General features: G+C 44.8%; 1 protein-coding gene across 3 annotated transcripts in view; it reads left to right on the top strand.

The window, feature by feature from the left end:
* The window catches only part of CLEC16A (C-type lectin domain family 16, member A), a 213,042-nt gene that overhangs the window by 59,243 nt on the left and 127,718 nt on the right, over positions 1–26,081 (top strand). For all 3 annotated transcript variants that reach the window (XM_008593744.1, XM_008593737.1, XM_008593732.1), the window contains 2 exons: positions 10,350–10,482; positions 14,464–14,564. In XM_008593744.1, the coding sequence (XP_008591966.1) occupies positions 10,350–10,482; positions 14,464–14,564 (234 nt within the window). The remainder of the gene's footprint in view (positions 1–10,349; positions 10,483–14,463; positions 14,565–26,081) is intronic.

Genomic DNA, 26,081 nt, shown 5'->3' with positions numbered 1-26,081 from the left:
GGATTTCTGGGTACCCACCCATCTCTCTCATGGCCATCTTCTCCAATCCTGTTTTGAGGTGGAAATGTGGCTATTCTCTCCTCCACATTATTTCTTCTCTTGCAAGTTTCCTTCATTGTTCCTAGATCTAGGGACTTGTTGACAGCCTGCTTGTAACAGACATGGGTGACTGTTTAGTGAGGAGATGCTCTCACCAGTTCCCCCCTGCATACCCTGCCACCCCCATTTTAGTAGTGAAATCTTTACTTTAAAAAGGTGGAGAAGGGCTGGCCTGTAGCTCACTTGGGAGAGTGTGGTGCTGATAACACCAAGGCCACAGGTTCGGATCCCTATATAGGGATGGCCGGTTAGCTCACTTGGGAGAGCGTGGTGCTGACAACACCAAGTCAAGGGTTAAGATCCCCTTACCGGTCATCTTTAAAAAAAAAAAAAAAGATGGGGTAACATATGTGAGTAAAGAAGGCATGTGGTCATGAGGCACAGTTTTGCTGTGACCTGATTTGAATGTGGCATTAATTTTTTTTTTTTTTAATAAATGCAGCACCCAGAATTCACACCTCCTCCACATTTAAACCCAGACAAGGAAGTTGTGTGAAATGAATGTGTGCCCCTGACCCATCCACTCCTGTCCCCAGTTGGCAAAGAAATTTGCTCTACCTTAAGTCCCAAGTAATGGGTGACTCATTCTGAAACCAAAAATCACAGGGCCCTAAATTTGCAGAAATTGAATACTAAAAGGAAGATAGGATGTTATATATCCTGTAGCCAAAAAAGTGTTCCCTCTGCCCGAAAAGCCAAACACCGTTAAGGTGCATGCTTGCTTCTTAGCCTGCCCTTCAGTCTGAAAGGACCGTCATCTCTTTTTGGATTCACTTAAAGCAGTAACTTAATAAGCAGACCCGAGACAAGAGACTGAATCATTCAAACTCCTCATTTGAAAAATACGGCTTGGTTTTTGTTTTTTGCCTGTGGAAAAAGTAGACATTAATTGCATGGCCTGACCTTCAAAGCATGCTCTTTTCTTGGAATTCCAGCCAGGGCATGGAGTGAAGAAGGCAGCAGGACTAACCTTGAACTTGCCCGCTCAGCTGGGATTTGAGTGATACCAGGCAGTTTGGAGCCCCAGCATTGCCTTTTTTTTTTTTTTAAGTCTCTGTTAAAATGAAATGGAATCCAGCCTCATTTCCAGCTGCTCTTGCAAAGCCAGAGCTAACCCCAGGCCTGGCAGTGTTCTGACTGGGGCGAGCCCACCACTCGCTGTTGGAGGTTGCCTTGCCCTTGAGCATCTCTGTGACATTGAGCAAGTCACCACCCTCTTTGTGCTGCTTCTCCTGTAGAGGGAGCTTCCTAATGCCCAGCCCTCAGGTTGTCCTACATGAGAACTTCGACACTGCAGTGTTTAGTATGTGATGGGGGTCACTGAACAGAGACTCTGGCCAAGGAGGGCAGAGTGAGGAGCCCAGAGAGGCATTGGAGCTTGATTGGGCAGACTGTGCTTGGGTACTCCAGTGAGTTTCTTCAGGGCCCAATTCTCTGTTAATTTCTATAACTAATAAGTGAAGCGAGCGAGTGAATGGGTGTGTGTGAGTGTGAGAATAGTGGGAAGAGAGGGAGGAGGAGGAGGACGGCGGGGCCACTGTGGGGCTGCTGCTTCTCTAATTGGCTTAACTAGGCTAGGGAGGAGGACTGAAGGTGACCTGTGACAAATCCCCTGAAGAGCAACTGCCCAGGAGACCATGCTGAATTCAGTCTCCTGCTTTCAGAAGATAATAAAAAAGAAGGGAAGGGGCATGCAGTACTCGGCACAAACAGACTCTGCTGTTGCCAGGGGCTATTTGCTTCTTGAAATTCTGCCCCAAAGGTAGCTAATGACAGGTATCCTCCCCTTATTTCCTAGGTAACCAGCAACAGCTCCTTCCCTTAACCTTCCTTTGAAGGCCTTCTTATTCTCTCTTCCCCTCATCATCTGTCCTTGCTGTGACTGCTCAAATATAGATCACAGAGGGCAATTGAGAACACCCTTGAATGTGTGAAGTCAAAGACTGTCAGGAGGTCATGCCTGCCATTTCCCTGAAAAGCACTTCATTTTCCAAATAGTAATCAGATTAGAATGTACATCATCCCAGGCAAGTTGATGAATTATCGCTGTGATTTGAAACATCAGTGTGTCAGAGTGTTGGGGAAGCTCAAGCATTTGGCCACAGTTGTCATATCAAGAGGCAGAAGTTAATGTCCTTGGCTCTATCCTGGCATAGCTACTGCCTGGACAACAAGTGGAAAGATGTGGCCTTTCCTGCCGTTTTTTAAAATTATAGTAAAGTAGACATAACAAAATTTACCGTCTTAACCATTTTTAAGCGTATAGTTCAGTAATGTTAAGTATGTTCACATTGTTGTGCAAACATCACCATTCATCTCCAGAACTCTTTTTATCTTGCAAAACTGAAACTCTGTACCCATTAATAATTCTTCCCCCTTCCCCCAACTCCTGGCAACCACCATTCCACTGTCTGCCTCCATGGATTTGACTACTCTAGGGACTTCATATAGTGGAATCATACGATTTTTGTCCTTTTGTGGGTGGCCTACTTCACTTAGCATATATCCTCAAAGTTCATCTATGTTGTAGCATGTATCAGAATTTCCTTCCGTTTTAAGGCTGAAAAATACTCGTATTCCTTTGTATGTGTATACCACATTTTGTTTATCTGTTTTTCCGTTGTTGGTCACTTCAGTTGGTTCCACCTTTTGGCTGTTGTGAATAGTGCTTCTGTGAACACATGTACCAATCCTTTTCTGCTTTGAGGCTTTTGTGGAAATGATAGAGGCTCTGGAGCATCTGGGCAGACTCTATCAAAACAGAAAGAGTTAGATTTGGGTTCCTGCTCCTAGCTTTGCAGGCTCACGAGCAGTGGGGTTGTGAGCACTTTACTTGACTCGCAGAGGCTTGAGATTTCAGTCGTGTCGTGGGATCCTGCCACATACCAGGCTAGACACTGGAGCGTTGCAGGTTATGGGCCAAGGTGCCTGGCACAGGAGCTGATACTATGCAGGCACTCATTTCCACAATGCAGCCGCCACACAGTGCAGGCAGAGGAGCCCACAGCCTGGGACAGAGGTCCACCGCCTAATCTCTCTGCACCTCAGTTTCCCCTGCGGTATCATACAGAGATTAGGGTAGATCATCATCTACCCCATTGAGGGATTTGGATGTGGTTTTAGGTGGTACAGAGAGGGCTGAAAGAACTTAGTGAGAAAGCTCTTATTGTGAGTGGTATCTCCGGGGTGGAGGAGGGGGCCTGCACATTTAATATGACAAGTTATTACTATTTCTCTGATGTTTGTGAATCTCCCTGTTTTAAATGCATGCAACAGGCCTTGGCACTTTTTTGTTTATTCATGATATGTGTTTTTACAATTGCTTTCTATTTATACTGATTTTGTGCTTAAAGCAGTAATTTTTCAACCTTTTTACTTGGAAGTAATTTCCAGTTACACAAAGTTGCAAAAACAAAAACAGTATGAATTCTCATTTAAATGGGTATTCTGTATACTGTTTTTCACCTTTTAACATGTTATGCCATTTGCTTTCCTATTTGTTTGTTTCTCTCTCTGCACACACGCATGCCACACACACATTTTGGGGGGTAAGCTGCATCCATCATGTCCCTTTCCTCTTTAGTGTCAGTGTGCATTTGGTAAGAGAAGGGTGTTCAGCTCTTGCCTGTGGTACAGCTATCAGCTTCACAGCATTTTTCCACTGTCTGTATTCTCGTTGCATCCTGTGGCCTAAAGTGTCCTTTATGACGTATTTTCCCCTTCTCAATACAAGATCCAATCCAGGGTCAGGTAGTACCTTGTCATGTCTCTAGCCTCCTTTACTCTGGAACATTTCCACAGCCTTTCTTTCTCTTTTACAACACTGACTTTTTTGAAGACTACAGAACCTCCCTCTTTGTTCTAATAAAATGTTCCTCATTTTGCCTTTGTCTGATGTGTCTTTGTGATTAGACTGAGATTGTGCATTCTTGGCTGGAATATGGCATAGGTGATATCATGTCCTTCTCAGGGTGTCACATCTAGAGGTGCATGATGTCCTTCTCTCCGTCCGGACGAAGTTCATTTTGGTCAACTGGTTAAGGTGTTATCCAGTTTCTCCACTGTATACTTTCTCTTTTCTTTGAAACTAATGAGCAGTCCATCAGGAGACACTTTGAGATAATGCTCTTTGAGATACTCTGCACCTTATTAAAATTCCCTCTTAAATTTGGCATTAATTGATGATTCTTGCCTGATCCAGTCTTCACTAAGATGGTTGCGAAATGATGATTTTCCAACTTCAGCACTCTGTCCATGTTTAAAATCCTGCTCTTGGCATTCTATTGTAAGCAAGATCCCTCCCTTCTCTTCATTTATTTATTTAACTCCTATTGGCATGCACTCATGGATTCCAGTTTTTTTAATGGTTTATATTTCATTACTATATTTAATTATTTTGGTGCTCATATTGTCCCAGAGTTGGCCTGTAGGAACCTTTTCAAACTGGCAGCTGTGTCCCAGTGATGAGCCCCCATCATTTCTTTGAGCAGTCCGTTACACTTCCTGGCATAACAAGGTGTTCCATGTCTGTATTGTACATATTCTGCCCATCTCTGGAATTAGCCAATTCTCTAAAAAGCTCTGGATCCTCTCAATGGGCAGTGTATTCGAAGCCAAGATCTGGGTACTAGATGTGCTCAGTGCTATTGGGTGTCTTTGCATTTAGGCCCTTTCAGTGGACAGAACTAGGAAATATATGTTATGTATATACACAGAATGCACAATTTATACATGTATACGTATACATCCATACACCTATATATGTATACATACTTTAGAAATCATAAGTTCATGCTACTGCCTCCAGTTCCACAGGGTTCTCTCTTGTCTTCCCCCATTCCAGATTTGCATGCCTCTTCCTCCACAGTGAGAGCCCTGGCTCCCAGCAACATTAACACATTTAATTGCTCAATCCTGTAATACATCTAAAAAAGTTTCGGAATTGCTTCATTCAGAATTGTTTATTGTTTAATAAATGAACAGTTCAGCACTTGTTTACAATTCCTCTCCCTCTGCCACCCCGCCCCAATACTTCACCTATCCCAAAATTGAGGGTATATAGTCAAATATTGTGTTCATAAACTACTTGGATTAGTCCTTCCTTCCTTTCTCCCCTTCACAGTAGGTATGGTATTCATTTTAAATAAATTTACATCCTTTTTTTTTTCAGTTTAGGGTTCTCCCTTCCCATTGTTATTGATTTAGTTTCCTTTTTTAAATACATGGGATATTAATACTCAAAACTGTGCAAAAAACTAAGTTCAAAGAAGTATCCCTCCCTCACCACATCCTTTCCATCTCATTTCCCCCTCCTCTGGTGGATAACAAACTTGATTGTTTTCTTGAGTATCTTTCCTGCATTTCTTTTTGTAAAAGTAAGCAGATTTATGTATGTTTTATTTTCTCTTTTTTCTTACACACAGGGCAGCGTGTTATATGTGTCTTTGGCACTCTCTCTTTTGCTTAGCAATATCTCTGGAAATCACTCCATATCAGTTCCCAGCGGTCTTCCTCATTCCTTTTACAGCTGCACTGTGTGTATGTACCATAGTTTATTTAACCAATCTCTCATGCTTGGACATTTAGGTAGTTTCCACTATTTTGCAATTACAGATAGTACTGCAGTGAATACCCTTGTGTGTGTGCATTTTCATATTGTTGGAGGTGTGTCTTCCATATAAATTTCTACAAGTGGGACTGCTAGGTGGAAGAGAACAATAGTGATTTAAAGTTTCCTTTTAAAATGTATTTAAGTGAAAAAAAAAAGTGAGATAGTTCAAATAAAATGATTGCCCAAATGACAAGGGGTACCGGCAACACACAGATGTGACAAAAATCATAAAGGCAAACAAATGACTGAAGTTTGAGCAAAACAGGGCTAAATTATTGCTGTAGTCCCTTCAAACTGCAAAATAAAAACCTGATTGTGGGGGAAGGTGGCTCACAGTATAATAACCAAAGTTCAGAGGGAGCCACCAGGAATCTATTGTCAGAGCCTGAGTCCTGGCTTCAGTGACCATCAGTGGAAATCTGTGTCCACATGAGCCCACTGAGCATCTTTCCCGGGTGGTGGCAGCATGGCATATGCACCCTAGGCGACACTGAGATGGGCACAGTGTCAGCAGGGACAAGCGGGAGTGGGGACCCAGAAGGCAGCACAGAACCATGCCGGACCTTCTGTTGAGGGATTAAGAGGGGATTCACTGTGACCCTGAGTTATCAGGAAAGGTCAGATCTTCTTCAGCATTCTTTTTGAAAGACACCTGCAGAATTCATTTTAGAATGGTGAAAATCTAGGGAGACCGACATCCTAAAAACCAATTATTACCCACCACTCCCATGCCATGGAGCGTTTTGTGTACAGTTTCAGGGAACTGGCAGACCCTAGCTAAGAGCCAGTACTTCTAAGAGTTGTTTAGATAAAGTTTTTAAAAAGAAGGGGGAAAGCCTGGTTTTATCATGGGAAGAACTGATCTACATTCATCTAGAAAATTAACCTAGTGGAACAGGTCATTCCACAACTATGCCAGCTAGATGAGAACTATGTGGGAGGGGCAGGGGATGCCACTGTGAGCACCAGAGTGACACAGCCGAGGACTGGAAACCTTGTTGTGTGTGGAGAGGCCCTTGTGGGCCTGGTCTTGCAGCAGGACATGACGTGGGGGCTGGGGAGGGGGCAGGGCTGGCCTCGCCACTGCATTTCTAGCTGTGTGAAGTCACTATACTTCTGGGTTTTTGCTTCCTCCTATATGGTATCCAGGGTTGGACCAAACCAGTGGTTTCCAGGCAGTTTTGTGTGAAGCCCAGAATTCCAGAAGGAAGGTTCTGCATGAGGGGACACGTGGTCAGAGACATTCGGTGCCCACCACCCTTCACCTGGGGTGGCTCTGCTCTCAACTGTTTCCCATGGTGGTGTGACCCAGAAAACTGTCATCCAAAATTAATATTTGCTGCTTAAGAAAACATGTGATAAGCACAGGGCTGGATTGTCTTTAATCTTTCCTTGACTCCAGAATTCTGATTGTGTCTGAGGAGATTAAAAAGCCAGAAAAGAGACAACCAGGTCACAGCAGACTTGGCCTCCAGGTGGAGGCCCTGGGGCTTGGCCCTGTAACCCTGGGAGTCCTTGAAGCCAAGTTCCCCTGCTGTGTCAGCCAGGCAGGGGTGGTGCTGTGCATGGGGAGGGAGAACTTGCAACTGCACGGGAGGTGGCCTGTGGTCACAGGGCAGAGGCCAGAGGCCAGGAGGCAGCAGGCATCATAGTCTTGCTTGGTAGGGTTCAGATGTCTCTGGTGGCATGCCTTATCAGTAAACACGAACAAAACAAATACATACAAAACTTAAGCATGCATCTCCCAAATATATATACCCTTATTTATTATAAATTGTACATATTTGCATTACTGTGCTAATGTTATGTACAGTATAAAATAAACAAAAAAGATGTTAAAAGATGAGAAGAATTAAAAATAAAAGACCTAGTGCCCAGCAAATCATTTTGCATCCCCACTGAGGTATCTGCCCCCCACTTTGGAGAAGGCCAGGGTAGTTGGAAGGGGAATGGGCTCCTGAAGGAGGTTGGTGGAGGTGAAAATGCCAGGAAAGAGAAGAGTGTTTCCCACCCGGCAGTCTGTACCACCTTCCTGCTCTTTCATGTCCATAGACTGCTTATAATGGTGTTTACTCAATAACTTTCTATAAATTGACTCACTTTTTTCTTAAATTTAGCCTTATTCTAAGCAGTAATATCTATAAAAAAAATAGGTTTTCTATGCAGTTAGAATTTTCTTCTAATGCACATTAAAATAAATATAAAGCTATACAAATAAAATGTTTGTTTACATAGCACTTAAAAATCATCTGTTGGCTCCCCCCATGTGATGGGGGACTGCCCTGTGGGAGACTCTGTGGCATCTGGCTTCAGATCGGATTGGGAGGGAAGGGGACTGATGAAAGTGAGCCTCCCAGAGGTGCAGGTCCCATATGGACATGTGTGGGGCACACTCCTCTGTGCCGGGGTGGCTGCAAGCACAGTCATGCCTAATAGAGTCCAGGGAGAGTGGCAGGGATGAGCCGTCGCTCTCTGAGAAGACTGTTTGGCTGTGGACCACCCCACCACACATCACAGCTGCCATGAATCAATGCCGACCCTGCCTATTGCCAAAACTTCCCCCATTGGGCTAGACCAGTCATCCATTCAAGAGATATTTATTGTGCACCTACTATGTGCCAGGCCCTGAGCTAGATATCAGAGATACAGTGGAGTACAAGACAGATCAGGCAGCTAGTGTTATGAAGCCTACATTGTAATGGAGGGAGGCAGATAGTAAACAAGCAAAACAATAGAGAATGTGAAATCCAAGTAGTTATAAATGTTATCAAGTAAAATCAAGGTAAGGGGGGAAGGGAAGACAAATCTCCTTTATAGAAAAATTCTAAATTATGTGGATCCTCAAGGAAGTAGAATGTAACTCCCCCTTCCTTAAGTGTGGCCTGTGCATAATGACTTCCTTCCACAGAGTATGGTATGGAAGGAGGAGGAAAAGTTACAGTGGAGAAAGCTGATGAACATTAGCCTGGCCAAGTATTAAAGATTAACATCAGTAGTCAGAAGTCATATTGATAGTGTGTGCCCTTGATTTGATGTGATGAGAAGATCACTTCCCTTCTGTGGTCTTTCTTCCCAGTACCCATAGCCCCAGTCTCACTATCTGCAAACCATCAGACAAACCCAGATCAAGGGTCTCTTCATGATCCCTGACCAGTACTCCTCAAACTGCCAAGGTCATCAAAAGCAAGGAAAGTCTGAGAAACTCTCACAGCCTAGAGAAGCCTAAGCATGATGACTGAATGTAACAAGGGATCTTGGAGCAGAAAAAGGACATTGGGGGAAAACTAATGCAATCTCAACAAAATATGGAGTTTAGTTAATAATGATTTAAGAAGAGGTTTAAAAAAACCAAAACAGGTGGAGAGGGCATTCAAGAAAATATCTCCAAGGAGGAGACAATGGAGCCGAGCCTGGAATGATGTGACTGAGTCATGCCTGGGTAATGAAGACCTGGAGTGAGAGCCTTCCAGGCAGGGGAAACATCTGTGGAAAGACTCTGGGGCAGAAACAAGCTTGGGGCATTTTAGAAATAGTGAGAAGCTCAGCACAGCTGGAGTGGTGTGAGCCAGCAAGGCAGGGAGGGCAGGGGGTGGAAGGGGGTGAGGTTAGAGGTAGATGGGGGCCAAGCCGTGCAAGGCGTTAAGGTCGTGGGAAGGCATTTGGATTTCATCCTGAACATGATGGGAAGGCCTTGGGAGTTTTGAATGGAAGGGTGATGTGAGCTAATTTCCATTTAAAATCACTTTGAGTTTGTGTGGAGAACAAACTAGGGGGATAAGAAAGGAAGCTGAGGCTAGTGAGGAGGCCCCTGGCCAAGCCCGGAGAAGACCATGACAGAGGCAGTCTCAGAGCCTGAAGTATGCTTTCTCATCCTTCCAGAAACAGAAATGTAGGTTCACATTTTGTCATCTACTTTTCCCCATTATGTCTCCTGAAGAAGGGGGAAATGGCTTGAACTCTGAGTTCCAAGGATGTGCTGTTTGAAAGTCCACATCGCACAGCAGAGAACTCTGTTTTGGGGACACCTTAAAACACAACCATCCATCTTTAATTCAAGATGTTTTTCATTAGTGGTTCTTAACTGTTTCTGAGAAATAGAAATGCACATCATGCTTAAGTTGGTTGCTCTAAGTTGTCCTTCTTTAACTATGGAAAAAATAAAACGAGATTGCTAACCTCTCTCTGCCTACAGAAGTATTAAGTGGGAAGGGAAAACAAAAGGCTTCAGTCATGTCAGAGCCCTTTCTAACATGTAAACAGCTTTAGGATATTTTCTGTGAGTTTGGGTATATTTTATTGACCACATATCATACCTTCTAAGCTGCCTCAGATCCTTTGGGAAGAAAATGTGGTATTCAAGTAAAATAAGTATCATTTTTTAATCTTGAAATTAAATAAATGATTATAATTTGTGTTGTCAAAATCTGGGCCACATTTCTTGGTGTTGCCAAGATGAATGGAAAGGGAGGTTCTGACCTCCGTCTTATTTCTCCCCTGGTGTGTTGCTGGTGTTCAGGTCACCACTGTTGAACATTTGCTTGATATGTTAGGAGTGATTTCTGTGTACTTATTCTTGAACATGAGTGTGTGTATAAATCTAGTTCTGTAAAGCTCATCCCACTCTTGTGTTTGCTTTCAGAGATCGAGATGGTCATCATGGAGCGCAGCAAGCTCTCGGAGCTGGCCACCAGCACCTCCGTGCAGGAACAGAACACCACAGATGAGGAGAAGAGCGCCGCTGCCACGGGTTATGAGAACACACAGTGGAGCAGGTAACCGCCCAAGGCCCAGGTCTGCTGCACTCAAGTCGGGCAAGTTGGGCAGGGGCACTGTTGGGCGGGGCCACTGCTCAGTCTTAGGGAAGAGGAGGTGGCTCGGTGGGGAGGTTGAGTACCTTGGCCAGGGCGATTATGAAGAATCATCCAGGGCCTCTTCCCACCCACCGGATAGCCTCTTCTATGCTGCTTCCTTTCCTTCTCCAGCCCCTGGCCACCCAGAGGCACGGCTCTCCGCAAGAGGCATGGGGACAGAGCTGTCACTTGACACTGTAGAGCTCACCCCTTGGAAAGAGATGGCCAGGATAGAGCACTACCACCCCTGGAGCACTTTGGAGCTGGGCTCTGGCTAAAGGATGTGGGCCATGCTTCCTGGAAATGCTCTGCTGCTCCCAGAAAGGATCCCCTCAGACTGGGATCTCCCTGCCTCATTCATTCATGGCCACGTGCACTATGGCCCATGGTGCCACCCTCATGACTCAGCTGCCGTGATTTAATGCTGCTGTCCACCTTTGACTTTTTGCCTGATTGTTCATTTCAATGATGGCCTGCTGAAGCTACATCTTCTTAAACCTTGGCAATGCCGTATTTCCTTTAAGCTTGCAGTGGTACCACCCCATCCACAAAGGGATTGGGTGGAACACTCCCAAAGTATGCAGTGAACTGTTAAAAGAGGGCTTCTTCATTTCAGGGTTATTTCTTTATCAAGAGGCCCCACTGCACAGACCCCTGCAAAAACTTCCTTATTAACACTACCTTAGTGTTAATAAATGCATGACAGCATGGTTTCTCTGACAAGCTACAAGGCATTCACATCCTTGAGCCCTCAGGGTGGGGTGATGGAAATACACACACACCCCATCCTATTTATTAATTCAACTTGAAGGGAAGGGTTGAAGCTTGCTAATTTTTCCCTCCACATCTTGTTTATCTTCCTGCTTGGCAAATGTTTCAATTATCTAACAGATGGGATTAATTTTTATCAGATGTGCCAAGGAGCCATTTTTAGTTTTTGTTAAATAAAAAACATTGGTGTAATTTATAAAGACCTTTTTGATTTTGCTTGGCAGTAAAAAAAAAAAAATGTAACTCCTGAAGCTCTGAAAAGTAAGGAAGTCATTCTAAACACAGAAGGTGGGGACAACATTTAGATGTTTGGCACAGCATTAGTCAGAAAGTGAATAATTGGGAAAGTGACAAATGACTAGGAGTGGAGCGTGCTTAGCAGGTGAAGGTGTATCTGCCTAACAGAATATTAGCTGCTGCTTTTATGCAAATACCGTCATTATGTGTTCAGTTTCTTAGGAACTAATGAATGGAAACAGTACGTATTTTGCATAGTATGGCAATACTGTAGCTTTGCTAAAGGAAGAAAAACACACATGTGTTGCCTTATAAAAAGAAAGGTAAGAAACAGATCAAAATGTTATATTTGACTATTGTGGTTGATGGCTTCATTTTTCTTGAATTTTAGTGAAGAGGGGTTTTCTTAGTTGATTGAGATTGTTTCTTAACTTTGGATGACTCTAACTGGCATCTTTGACCACATGGTTTATAATGGAAGCTGGTTCAGGTGCCTTGAGTTAGGCTGCATGCAGGCCCAGGAATCTTGGACCAGATCTCTGCCCTTCTCTGAGACCAAATGCCAGGGAAGAGACTTGTCCAGGTGGAGAATTGCTGTCTCCTTTTTCAAGGTATCATGTTGCTTTTCGTGAGAAACTGGCACTGCCCTCTGTTCCCCAGCTCCCAGCCCAGAGGCAGGGCAGGTGCGGAGGATGCAGATAGGTGGCCATTTGTTCTCTAAGACATGAGTTGGATCTTGACATTGTCTACTTGCCCTGAGAAACAGCAGAATGAAAAGTGGAGTATTCTTATATTCCCCATACATTACAGGCTATATCTGTATTCGGGGTTAAATATAGGCCAAAGAAACTAAAAACATTCAAGACATTGTTTTTTTTCCTGAAAAAAAAAAAAAAAAAAAAAATCCTAAAAATTTATGATAGTAATACCCGTTCAGAAAACGTGAAAAATCTTGAAAGTATAAAGAATGAAAAAAATGTATCCATGATCCCAGCATTCAAAGGCAACTGTACTACCATTTTGGTTAATTCTTACCAGTTTTTTTCAATGCCAAGTTTCTGGGAATTCTGCCTTTTTTCCCCCAGAAGCTTGTTTATCGTTTTTATTTCTCCTCCTCTTTTCCATATAATATCACACCCCAAACATTTTTTTTTCACTTTATTATATTCTTAGTAAACAAAATGCTTTATGGCTTCCTTAGTACTCCATCTCATAAAGGATGGTCCCTTTGCCCGGCCCTGTCTTTGCTGCTGTCACTTCATTGTTCATATCATTCCCAAATGAAAATGTAATTTAAATTCCAAGCAGCTGGTTTACAAGAAAATGTTTTATACTTTATTCCGTTTGTAAGTTTGGAAGTGTTATCGCTGGAGGCTTTCAAAAACCAATATAAGGGGCTGGCTGGTAGCTCACTTGAGAGAGTGTTGTGTTGTAACACCAACGTTAAGGGTTTGGATCCCCATACCGGCCAGCCACACAAAAAAACCCAAAAAACAAATATACATATGGCAGAAATATTAAACACATCTGAAAGGTGATCTGGGGCTCCAGGGAAACAGGTACGGAATATCAATGTCTCCTTTAAGGTTTTTCTTTTAACTTTTTTGTGTGTTACATGTTAATTTGAAAAGTTATGACAAGTACATTTTCACTACTTTTTCTTTGGCATTTTTCGGTTTAATATTTTGTATCGGTGGTACATTTATGGAGTTCAGAATTCAAAAAAGTATAAAAGATCATGCAATGATCAGTCTCCCTGTTTCACTTCACCCAGTTTCACTCCCCATAGAAACCAATGTTGATAGTAGCTTACGTGTCCTCCCAGGGATTCACCGGCGCCCTTGATTACTCCCTGAGCGGCTCTGCTCTCCTGGTCCCAACCTGGTACCCAGAGGGGGCAGCCACAGACCATCACAGGATCAGAGCCTCCTGCCAGCAAGGCAGATCTGTGCATATTCTATTAGTCTTGTGTGGGAGGTTTGCCTGGCCAGGCCCTTCACCTGGAAGGGCAGCATTTGGGATATGTGTTTCCGATATTTGCAGCCGATCTATAGATCTAGCCCACAAAGCATCAGAGGTGAGAGACCTTGCTACTGATTCTTACCAGTCGGTAAAAGTCTGTCCAAGAAATTGCTGGGCGAGGACCCTGCCAAAATGAAATCACAGAGAAGTGCCCTTTAACATTAAGAATAGAAATCAAATAGCAACTCCCATGTACTGGCACCTTCCGCAGTGCCTGGCCCTGTGCTGACTGCCTTTCAGGCTCCATTGCCCTTGAACCCTCTCAATAACCACACAAGGTTCAAATCCCCATCATACAGACTGGGAAATGGGGAGGTTTGAAATAACTTGCCCAAGGGTTTGTGCTAAGAGGCAGAATCAAAATTTAACCCAGGTGGTCTGGCCCCGGGGCCCACATTCTTGAATTTGTTATCATTGTTTGTGTCTAGTCTGGCATTGTTAGTCTGTCACACTGCCCTATTTCTTCATTCTCCTGTGACACACATCACTTTGAAGTGATGATGTGTTTCTATCTGTACTCTGTCTCTGCCAACTACTGTCAAAGGCGTGCCAAAGAGCAGGGACTTCGTATCATTGATCCCCAGTGTCTGGGACACCTGCTGAATGATTGTTGAGTGACTAAATGATATGTTCCTTGGTCAGTTTCCCCTCTAGATAGCAGCTCTGCACGAGCAGAGTCTATCCCTCATTTGCTTTTGTGTCTTCAGTGCCTGGTACTGGCCTGGGCCCACGGTGGACCCACTACATTCAGTGGCCTGAACAAGTACAGAGTTGTGAGAGGCAAGGGCAGCTATTGGCCCACAGGCAGGTGGGAGACGGGAGGTGTTCACCCGTGTGTGCCACAAGGCTCAGGCATGCCCTGCTGTCTTCCAGACCCTTCCTAGATATGGTGTACCACTCCCTGGACAGCACGGATGACGACTACCATGCCCTGTTTGTGCTCTGCCTTCTCTACGCCATGTCTCATAATAAAGGTAAGCAGCCCCCTACCTGCATTCCTGGCTCTGTCACAAGTACTCGGTGGCACTCCTCTCCTCTGCTTGCAGGGAGGGGAAAGGAAAGCGCTATCTGGGAGGAATTTCCTTTCTGGCTTCAGCAGACTTCCACAAGACTCCTCTTCAGCCTTGTTAGAATTTCCGAGGTGTTTTTCTGCAGACTGAAGCCACAGGAATTGGTTACTCAGGCAATATGAGGGGGAAAGGTTGAAGTGTGGACTGTCTACCCAATATGACTGTATTCACACTGGTTTTCTCCCAGCCCCTTGCTTTACAACTCACTTAGTGTCCGGCCTCTTTCCTGATGTCAGAACTGAAATCAGTCAAATTGTGATCTTGGTTTTGCTATTTATAATACTTGATATTCTTGCTCTGGGTTCAGAGCTAAAATAGACCCTGGGTGGATTTTGTGGAAGTGTAGGTTTCCTTTCTGAAGAAAGGTGTGGCTCTCTGGCTTCCCCTGATGAGGCTACGTGGCCATGATCCAACTGTGGAGTTGACAGGTTTGGTTAGGATGCGCTCATTCATTGCCTCATGGCTGACTCCTGGGAACGGCCACTGGTGTTTGCCCCACCTGGCTTGGCACGGGCTCCTTCCAAAAGTTCCACATCAGAAGCTCTTCAAAGGTTTCAGGAATATTCCTTCCAGCCTCTGCCAAGAGCTGGGCTTGGCATAGACAAAACATTGCATCAGGTAGGTTTTTCATAGGCTTATTGGTGAGTAGGTGGAGTTGGTTTTACTAAGACAGCCTATGCCTAGAGACATCAAAATGCACTCAACTAAGTATGTATTTATTCTTAAGCCATTAATCATGGTAAATAAGTCGGTCAGAGGCAAAAGAACATATAGTGAAGAAAGTCTGCCCTCCCATCTTCATCCCGCAGCTGTCCTCTTCAAAGGCCGTTCATGCTATCAGTTTCTCCTGCAAAGCCAAGTAGGGGTATATATGATTTTATTTCCGTGTTGCCTCCCTTAGCCATAAGTGGAGGTGTCCATATCATCTGCCCCCTCCTCGCTCTCTCGCTCTCTCGCTCTTCTCACGCCATCACCTGCCCGCACACTGTTTTCACATCCAAATTGAACTGCGTTGTTCTTTTCAACCTGTGTCTGTGCCATTATTTGTCTGCCATGCCATCAGTGAATGGCCCTGAGACTGTCTCCAGGCTTTTCCTCTTGTAGACAGGACTGGTCAGAATGGCTGTGCTTGTGTGTAAATCATTGAGTTCACACGCATGCCCGTAGATCCAGCCTGAAGCTTAAAAGAAGCATAGCAGGCTCTGAATCCTGCTGATGTTTCCCTCCTCAGCCTGGCTTGGCACCTGGCACCTGGCACACAGGGGCCTTCGGTTACTGGAGTGAATCTAACTCCATGAGACTTACCGACCCCCACCTGTGGATTCCCCACTATTCCCCCAAGTCCTGCCCTCTGCATCTGCCTCATCCCAGCTCTGCAGCCTTCCTCCTGCCTGCTGCATGCCCACCTCGGTGTTTCAGCAACACCTCGAAACAGTCTAACGTTACACTCTTACCCCCATAAATACACCTGGACCTACTCTTTCTGTTTCAATTGAAATTGCCAACCAAGCAATTTCAACCTTTGAGCCCAGCATTTAGTCGTCAAGTTGCGTCAGTTTTTCCTTAGATCATTGATTTTTTTTTAAGCTACTCAATTTATTTTATTTTTTAAATTAACATGCAGTAAAATTAACTCTTTTTGTATATAGTTTTGTGAATTTTAGCACATGTATGTATTTGTATGAAAACCACTACAATCAGGATACATTACAGTTCCATTATCCAAAAAATTCCCTCATGCCATTCCTTTTTAGTCATACCGTCTTTGCACCAATTATTGATTTTTAAACCATTCTTTTTTTTTTAGTAAGAGTTTATGCTATAAGTTTCTCTCTAAGCACTGCTTTAGCTGCATCCAAAAAATTTTGATATACGTAACTTATTTTCATTTAGTTTATTTTATAATTTCCATTCTGTTTTCTCTTTGTCCATTCTGTCATCTGTGTAATTTCTAGCTGTTTCTATTATTGACTCACTCCTGCTATTGGATCATAGCCCCCCTACCCCATTTTTTTTGCATGCCTAGTAATTTTTGATTGGTTGATAGTTATTCTGAATTTTACATTGTTGAATGCAAGATTCTTTCTTCCTTTAAATATTTTTGGGCTTATGGTTAAGTTACTTGGAATCAGTTTGATTCTTTTTGAGACTTGCTTTTAAGCTCTGTTAAGGCTGATCCAGAGAGCCATTAGTCTACGGCTAGCTTGGCCCGACTACTAAGACAAGACCCTTCTGAGACTCTATATGATGTCCCATGGTAAGGTGGTCTTTCCACGCCAGCCCTGTGTGAGCTCCAAAGATTGTTCCCTCTGCTTCATTCTGATAGGTCTTTCTCTTTTGTTCCATGCATGCTCAGATCAGAACACAGCTGAAGCCCCTTTGCACATCTCTGGAGCTCTCTCTCTGCAGCTCCCTTGTCTTTGGTACTCTCTCCCATGAATGTTAGCTACTAAGCCTCCTGAACTCCAGACTCTTCTCATCTCAGAGAGACCGTGAGCTTCGCTTGGCGTTTCTCTCCCTGTGCTGAGGCCTAGACATTTTCTCCAAACAGTAAGCTGAAGCAATCACTGGGCACCTCCTTTTTTCTCTCCCTCTCTCAGGGCTCACTCTCGTATGCTACCTGTTTGTCTCATTGCGTCTGATAACCATTGTTTTATGTATTTGGTCTCTTTTTCTAAGTTCCTTGAATCAGGAGGGTAAATCCAATCCATCTTGGCTGGAAGCTGTAGCACAGTTTTTTTTAAAAAGACAGTTCTATTGAGGTATAATTGATATGTAATAAACTGCACATATTCAGTGTACAATTTGATAAGTTTTTATATATGTAAACAGCCATGAAACCATCAGTATTATTAAGACATTGTACATGTCCCTCACCCGGAAAGGTTCCTCCTGCTTCTTCCCCTCCTCCTACACCCCCTCCCCAAACAACGCTGATGTGCTCCTGTCATTATAGACTAGTTAGCATTTTGTGTAATTTTGTGTGAACAGAATTGTGCAATGTGTACTCTTCTTTGTGTGGCTCCTTTGAATGTGTATAATTACTTTGAGATTCATCCATGCTGTTCTGTGTATCAACAGTTCCTTCTTAACTGTTCTTATTCTTAGTCCATTGTATGAATGTCCCATAGTTTATTTGTCCACTAATGGACTCTTGAGTTGTTTCCAGTTTTTGACCTTTCAACAAAGTTGCTATGAACATTTGTGTACAAGTACCTAGGAATGGAATGGCTGAGTCATATGGGAGTTGCATGTTTGTTTGGGTTTTTTTTTAAGAAACTGCCAAACTGTTTTCCAAAGTGCCTATATCATTGCACAACCCACCACCAGTGTATAAGACTTCCATTTTCTTCACCAGTACTTGGTATTAGTACTTGGTATGGTCACCTTTTTAATTTCAGCCATTCTAATAGTGTATAGTGGTGTCTTCTTGTGATCTTAATTTGAATTTCCCTAATGACGTTGAACATCTTTTCATGAGCTTCATTTGCCACGCACATATCTTCTTTGGTGAAGAATCTCTTCAGATTCTTTGCTCTTTTTTTTATTGGGTTACCTATTTTCATATGGTTGAGCTCTGAGATTTTTTTAATATTCTGGGTACAAATTAGATGTGTTTTGCAAAAATTTCCTCCAAGTCTGTGGCATGTCCTTTTGTTTCCATAACCATGTTTTTTGAAGAGCAGACATTTTTAATTTCCACGAAATTCACATGGCACTTTTGTATATCTCTTTTTCTCGGCACATTTTCTCTCCTGTTCTGGACTGCTAGGCCTTGGAAAGCAGAGGCCATGTCTCTTCTGATGCCCCCTGCAGTGTCCAGCCTTGTGCCTGGAACTCAGTCAATACTCAGCCAAAGTTTGCTGATCAGTTGCCTATAAGCCATCTGGCAAGTCTCCAGGGCCACTCTCTTCCTGGCAGCCTGTGCTCAGGGTCTCAGCAGAGAAGCTGCTGTCTGTGAGTGGAGATGTCAGGCTCTGAAGGACAAGGAGCACAAGGGTAAACTCTTCCTCTTCTCGTGGCTGGTTTTCTTGACGGGCTCCTTCCCTAGGTCCCTGCCATGTGCCAGGGGTGGTGGAGTCTTGGCTTGCATGCTTGCACTGCAGCACCTCCATCCAGAGATGAGGCCTGCAGAGACCGCCCTCCTGAGTTCCTGCCTGGGGACGTTACCTCTTTTTCTTGGGTATTTCTTCTTAGAAGAGTGGAACTGTATATTTGAGGGAATTCCTTCTTCCATTCATTTATCGATTCATTCACCCTTCCAGCAAATATTGTGGAAGCCCCTATTAGATGCCAGACACTGTGATTAATACTAGAGAAGCTGCGGTGACCAGACCAATACTGTCACGGAACCTGCGTTCTGTGAGAGGAGACAGACAATAAGCTAACATGATTCCACTCAGTGAGAAGGGCCACAGGGAGAATGAAACCAGATGATGTGATGGGCCAGATTGGGGCAGAAGGCGCTGCGTCAGCCTAGGCAATCAGGAGAGGCCGAGGGAGGCTTGAGAGACGAGAACAAGCCAATCTTGTGAAGATCAGAGGAAAGAGCATGCTGAGTGGGGCAACAGCAAAGGCTCTGAGGGGGCAGCAAGCTTGGGGTGCTTCGGGGACAACGAGGCAAGCGTGGCCAGAGTGGAGGGAGTCCAATGAGGGTGGTGGGAGGAGAAGGCAGCCCCATGGGCAGGAACTCATCATGGCAGGAACAGGAGCTTAGGTTGTAATCCAGTGCAGTGGGAACCTCAGAAGACTCCTTAAGCAGGCAAGCGTTGCATAGTCTATGTGGCTTACATGTGTCTGCCTTCTTTTGAAAGTGACCATCTGTCTTGTCTGAAAATTCCTTTGGTTCTAGAAGACCGTGATCAGGTAGTTCATGATGAATTTACTCCTGTAGTTATTCCACATACACATGTGGAGCCCTGGCTGTGTGCCAGGCAGTGTGCTCAGCACGGGGGCTGTGACTCCAGGCAGGCCGAGACCCTTGCTCAAGAAGCATCAGTCTGTAGAAAAGCCTTTAAGGAGACTGTCTAGCACAATAGAGGGCCATGTGCCTGGTGGTAGGTGCAGACTGTGCTGCAGGAGTCAGGGCCCACTTCCTGGGAAAGGAGCGGCTAGAGGGTTGGAAGGGTAACTGGCAGAGGGCAGAGCGAGCGGGGGCATAAGAGCCCACAGCACATCTGTAGGATTGCCACCTGTTCATCAGGGTGGGCAGGCTGCATGCCCGTGGTAGGCGGTCTGGAGCCAGCCTATAGGGGTGGCACAGGCAGCAACTGCATTTCTACAAGCTGTGTGGGGGCTGCTGGAGGATGGTTAGGCCAGGAACTGATCTGATTTCACTCTGCGTCCCTCAGAATGGGTTCATGGTAATTCAGCCAGAAGACGGGAGGGATGGAGACATGGGCAGTGTTGAGGAGGTGAAACTAAGAGGCTTTCTTATCATTCAGAAGATATTTGTTGAGTGCCTGCTATGTGCAAGGCACTGTTGTAGGCACTTGAACAAGTCTGGTGAATCTTGGTTAAGTGACCAAGAAGATAAATTGTGAGCATGAGAAGTGGTAGAATGAATTGAACAGGGTGGAATGATAACTGGTGATGGTGGTTCAGGGGTTACTAGCCAGGGTGGTTATGGAAGGCTTTTCTAAGGAAGGGACATCAGAGCAGAGGCTCAAAGAATGAGGAGGATCCAGTTCTGCAAAAAGCTGGGGCAAGAGTGCTCTGAGCAAAGGGGACAGCATGTGCAAAGGCCCTGAGGTGGGAAAGAGCTTCCATTTATGAGGAGCAGAAAGCAGACCAAGGTGAGGCTGGCCAGGTGGGGAGGGACCAGATCATGGAGAGCCTTGCAGGCCATGAAAAGGGATTTTAATTTTATTCCAAGTGCAGTAGGAAACCCCTAAAGGATTTTTAAGTAGGAGAGTGACATGATCAGATGAGAATTTTTGAAAGAACTTTCTGGCTACTGTTTGGAAAGCAGCTTAATGGGAGTGGGAGACTGAGTCACAAGAGGGAGAACTGGGAGACTTGTTAGGAAGCCATTGTAGAGTCCAGGCAAGAGATCATGTGGACTGGATTAGGGTGCTGGTTGTAGGGATGGAGGAAACTGGAAGGATTTGCAATATATTTTGGAGCTAGAGCCAAGCTGTGCTGATGGGTTGGATGTGTGGGTTGAGTGAAAGGGATGGGTCAGAGATGACGCCTGTGATTTGGCTTGAGAACCATGTGGTGCCATTTACTAAAACGGGGAGAAAGGAGAGGCACAGGCCAGGGGGACAGGGAGTTACGCTTGATTCGGTAGGAGGGGGCACCATGGGAGGAACCTGTGTGATACCCAAGTTCCTGAGTTCTGTCACTATGTGACAAATGGTGGTGACCTTTCCAGAACCACAGGCCATGGAGATTTGGGGAAGAAAGTGGAAAGTTCAAGTTTGACATTCTGAGGCCGGGTGCCTGGGAAGCTGCCCAGTGGGGGAGCTGCCACCTGGTTTATGTTGTGCTCCAGTCCTGGCTTACGGGTGCAAGGTCTGCACTTGGCAGGGTTTTTGGTGGTGGTGGTGGTTGGTTGGTTGGTTTATTGGTTAGTCAGCAAGCCGCTAGCTGCACTTGACCCTCAGCTTCTCTTTCTCAGATCCTGACCCCCCAACCAGGCCCCCGAATGAGATGGTCTCTTTCTGATAGATTTTTCCTTATAAGACAATTCTAACATAAAAGCAATGTTAATAAAAACCAAATGTGAGCTCAAGCCTTCCAGTAAATCATGATAGATTAGATACTGCACCAAAATGAATATCCCACAGTGGAAAGGGTTGATCAGTTGGAGGAAGGTGCTTGTTGTGATTCAGTTGGGCCACATAATGAATTATGGTTCCTATCTGTTAATAGAAAATGCAGCCCTTCGCTCTTTTGTCAAGTCGGCCAAGCCCTGGTCCAAAGGCAGGCAGGGGGTGGGAGGTGAGTTTTTCAGTTTTTGTATTCTTAAAGGTTCCCCAATCCACCCACCACCCTTCTACTCCTGCCTCTTTCATTTATCATTGTTTACCTAGGAGGATATCTTGCGCTTTTTGTTTTGTTTTGCTTAGAAGTTACTGGAACATGGCTGAGAGGTATGGGAAAGGTTGAAAGGTAATAGGATAAAGGGAGGCTTTCTCCATGCAGAGAGCTAGCAAAACATCATTGTGGATCTCAGCTAACACATAATCAGAACTGGAAGTACATTGGAAATCAGCCCAACATCTGGTTAGCTTTCGAAATAGTTGGTCTATAGTTTTCCAAAGTTGGCAGTGCTTGTGTGACTGCAGCCAGAGACCTAGCATGGTCAAAAGAAATAAAACAATGTTGGCACATTATTTACCTGGTGTTATCATGGTCTCTTTATCCGTGTTTGTCTGTCTAATTCTTTTCATGTAGATTTCGTCTGGGTCTTTTTCACCCCTCCCCTGAATGGGAGCTACCACTAAGTGGAAGAATCCAGAAATCAGAACTGAGAGGGGAAGCTTAGTAATTAGTTACTGACATTGCAGAGGCACACCCTTCCCTTCTATTTCAGATTCTTTGAATTAGTTAGTTGGGAGTTCTACCCTTTTCCCGCCACCCACCCCTATGGAGAGGGGACACCCATTCTGACTCATTTGGGCAGTCAGAATGAGCCAGCACATCTTTCCAGGCATAGGAAAGACATCCAGGTTGCTTTGGAATTTATCTGTCACCAGGCACTTAAGGGCTGAAGCAAATAGGGTAATATATTATACAGGTGTTTATTTCAGTCAGTGTGTGAGTGTTAGGGTGTGTGTGTCCTGTCACACGTGTGCTGTCTTACCTTTAACATGCATGTTCCTGTCAAACGGTGACATTAACCTTATTCATTCACAACTGTCAACCACCATTTTGTTTCAGGCAGGTAGGTGGTTTAAACCCAAATCAAATGCTTTTCCACAAATTAAATGCCTTCCTAAGAATAGTGATGGTGATGTAATGCTTGTTATAGAAAAAAATGAGAATAAGATTTCTTTCCACTTGCCTATGATTATACCACCTAAAGATAACCAACTGCTAACAATTTTGTTGTATGAGGGTACTTCAAAAAGTTCATGGTAATAAAAGAAGAAAAAAAAAAAAACAAAACAAAAAAGTTCGTGGAAAGATTTTCTTTTAATTCAGTTTTTCCACAGAACTTTTTGACGTACCTTCGTATTTCTTTCTAGCCTTGTTTGTGTAAGGGTGACAGCTGGGCTATTCTGCACATTGTCATATTGTAGCTTCTGTTTTATGTGTTTTCCCTAACTTTGAGATATGTCTGATCTTCTCGGTTTTTTAAGTGAGCTAAATTTGATCAAAATTGATTACCTCCTTTAAAACTTAATTCAGGAAGTATTTATGGACTGTTATCTTCATGCCAAGAACCCTTCCAGATAATGTGGTACACGTGTTTTGGGCAGGTGGAGAAAAAGCGAAGAATTAACAAGCATGGATCATGCGACAGGGCAGAGGGTGGATGGTGGCCCCAGATCAGAGGGCCATGTTCAGCTCTGGGCTTTTACACTATCTGTGTGACCTTGTCAAGTTTTTATCTTCCCTGATCTTCAATGTCCTCATCTATAAAATGGAAATAACATTACCTACTGTGCAGAGGTCATGAGGATGAAATGAAGCATCACACGTGATATGCCCGGGAAGCAGGCACCATTTCTTCAGTGCTTACTGTAGGAAGGAAACCTTGTCTTAGCAGGATCCTCCTCTCCTCCCTCCCAGAGGCACCTTGTCTTTTTGCAAAGAAACCTGGTGTTGTTGCTGTTTGTTTGGAGTGAGTGCTTTGGTCAGTGATGAGGCCTGCTTGAGAAACACGTGCTGGTCAGTGGCCACAGACTGCTTTCTAAGGCACTGTACCCAGAGGAATGTCTGCAGCTTTTGAATTGCCGCACAGGCCCTGAACACTGAGGACCCAGGTGGACTAACTCAGAGTGACAGAGGAGATTTTACAGGCTGTGGTGAGAGACAGGGGAGAGGAAATGAGAACGGAGATATTCAAAGGGGTTTCCCCCCCCCCAAAGTTTGCCATGTGTTGTGTGTAATCGACCCTGCTCTCCATCTCCCCATGGCTGGGAGCAAAATCTACCTCAGGTGGAGTTCATTGCAGTGCTGGCTGTTTCGGAGAAGGACCCAAAGCATGGAGACCACCTTGAGCGACCTGGGGAATGAAGACTGCTCCAGAGTCAGCCAGAGCACAGCAGATCACGTCACCCCCAGCTAGCTGCCTCTCAGCAGGTCCCTCCGCTGGATCACCCTGCAGGGATCCTGGCAGCCAAGCCTTACCTGTTCCTTACCCCACCTCTGCCTCATGACTTCCGCCCCAAGCTCTGCTCTCCTCCTCACAGTCTGCCCTATGCTTGGCAGGCTCTGGCCTTCCCTGGCCAGCTCAAGGCAAACTCGTGTTCATCTTTCAGAACCCAACCTGAGCGGCCCATCCCCAAACAGCTCAGCAGGCCTTCTTTGGCCCTTGTTGTGTAGCTTGATTTTAGCTTTTGTTAAGTTGTTTTTGTTCTTTTGTTCTTTCTTTCTTTTTGTAACACAATGATAGAGAAGCACATTAAGCCATGCTGAAACTAAAAATTCCCATCTGTGCATAACCATGAGAGGCAATAGTTACTGACCTGTGACTGCCTGATTTTTATTTGATCCTGACACCAATCCTGGGACACACAGTTATCGTAATTATTCCCATTTCACAGGTGAGGAGACTGAGGTTCAAAGAGGTTAAGTGTCAACACAAAATTCCTCCCACACCCTGCACGGGGCCTCTCCTTCCTCCCGCACCTTACTCTCTCTCCCAGGAGAGAGTGACCCTGAGGGCACGGAGGAGACCTTAGAGGTGGCTGTGGTGGGCACAAGAGGACAGGCACCTTGTCCAGTGCTTGGGTGGTCAGCTCACTTTGCAGGCCCTGCCACTCCTTCCCCATCTGTACCCCAGGGAATCATCCAGAAGTGGTTTGAGCTGTGCCTCTAACTTGCTCTGTTACCATGGGGAAGCAGCTTAACATCTCTGAGCCTTAATCTCCTCACTAAAGGAAGGGGTTGGACTTAGAATCTGGTCCAGATTGAAATGTTTCAACCGTCTGGCACCCTCCACACACAGAGTGCAGTCACCATTTGAGAGAGGCTGGAGTTACACAGGAGCGTTTTTTTTCATGTCACAGAAAGATTTTTTGCCACAAATTTATTTTCCAGAAATTCTAAGGAGGGGGAGGGGCAGGAATAAGAAAGAGAGAAAATGGGCCTCTTCATGGAAATTCGAGACCTGGTCCCAGTTTGCCTTGCTCTGGTTCTGGCACATTCCAGAGGGGGCCAGCAGCTGGTCTCTTTCCACTGTCCTCTTTGAAGTGGGGTGACCAATGGGTGGGTCTAAAAGTTGGGTGATGTGCCTGCAAGGCAGAGGAGCTGGGATTTTTCCCCCAGAACCGCTGAGTGATACTTTGCAAGGGGCCAGAGATTAAAGGATAGAGAGATTGTTAGGACGATGTTGACATCTCTGGAAAAAACAAATGCCAAAAAAATTCAGTTGACGTTCTTCTTGCCATTTAAAACACCAGAATGTGTCGAGGTAGACATTTAGCCTCAAAATGGGATACAGAGTCTGCAAGTTAAATTTTCACTGCAATCAGATTTTTTGACAAAGCCGCATTTGTGGGGTGTGAGAGAATACCACTCAACTCCAGTGCCGGGCCTTCCCTCACCCGGGTCATCTCCTTGGTGTGACTTGGCCTCTGCTGGAGCTGGAAGGAATTCAGTAAAGGAAGATATATTGTTAGGGCTTATTGTGTTACTGTGCGTGGGGGAGTTAGTTAGAATCCAGATGATCAGCTCTTCACTGCTGTCCTCATTGTCCTGTCAAGCTTCTAAATGAAGCGTCATCTGGTACTCAAGGGGCCCTATTTCAAGAGTTCCGAGAAGTGCCACCTTCCCCCCTTCTGTAGAATAACAGGAAGAAACGTGCTTCAAGCACAAACAATCCATTCGGTTCTCTGAGCTGGGATCCAGCAAATGTTTGTTTCTACAAGCACGTTTTCAAGAGCCATGTTAGAAGAGCAGATAAGGAGTTTGAAGACCTTTTCCCAAGCCTGGACTGTTCTAGAAGACCAATAGGTCTTCCTGTAGCCCCCACTCCCAGGTGTGACTTTAGGAAAAACGGTAACATGGTTACAGACTTGCCCATTCCTTCTTTCCTTCTCCACTTCTCTCCCCTCCCCCATCTCGTCTCCTGTCTTTTACCACTGTTAGTTTTCACAGGAGGAACTGTTGACTTTTCACTGGAGGAAAAATTATTGCTTTGCCTCCAAAGGCTAGGTCTGATAAGTCTGCTTTATCAGTTCCATTGTATGTGCATCTTTGTGTAATAAAGGGTTAGCTCGGTCACTTTCTTCTAGTGCCACCCCT

Source organism: Galeopterus variegatus, unplaced genomic scaffold (genome assembly GCF_000696425.1).
Source record: "Galeopterus variegatus unplaced genomic scaffold, G_variegatus-3.0.2 Scaffold161, whole genome shotgun sequence".
Lineage (NCBI taxonomy): Eukaryota > Metazoa > Chordata > Mammalia > Dermoptera > Cynocephalidae > Galeopterus > Galeopterus variegatus.
Note: the sequence above shows the minus strand (reverse complement) of the source record. Positions and strands in the feature narration are given on the sequence as shown.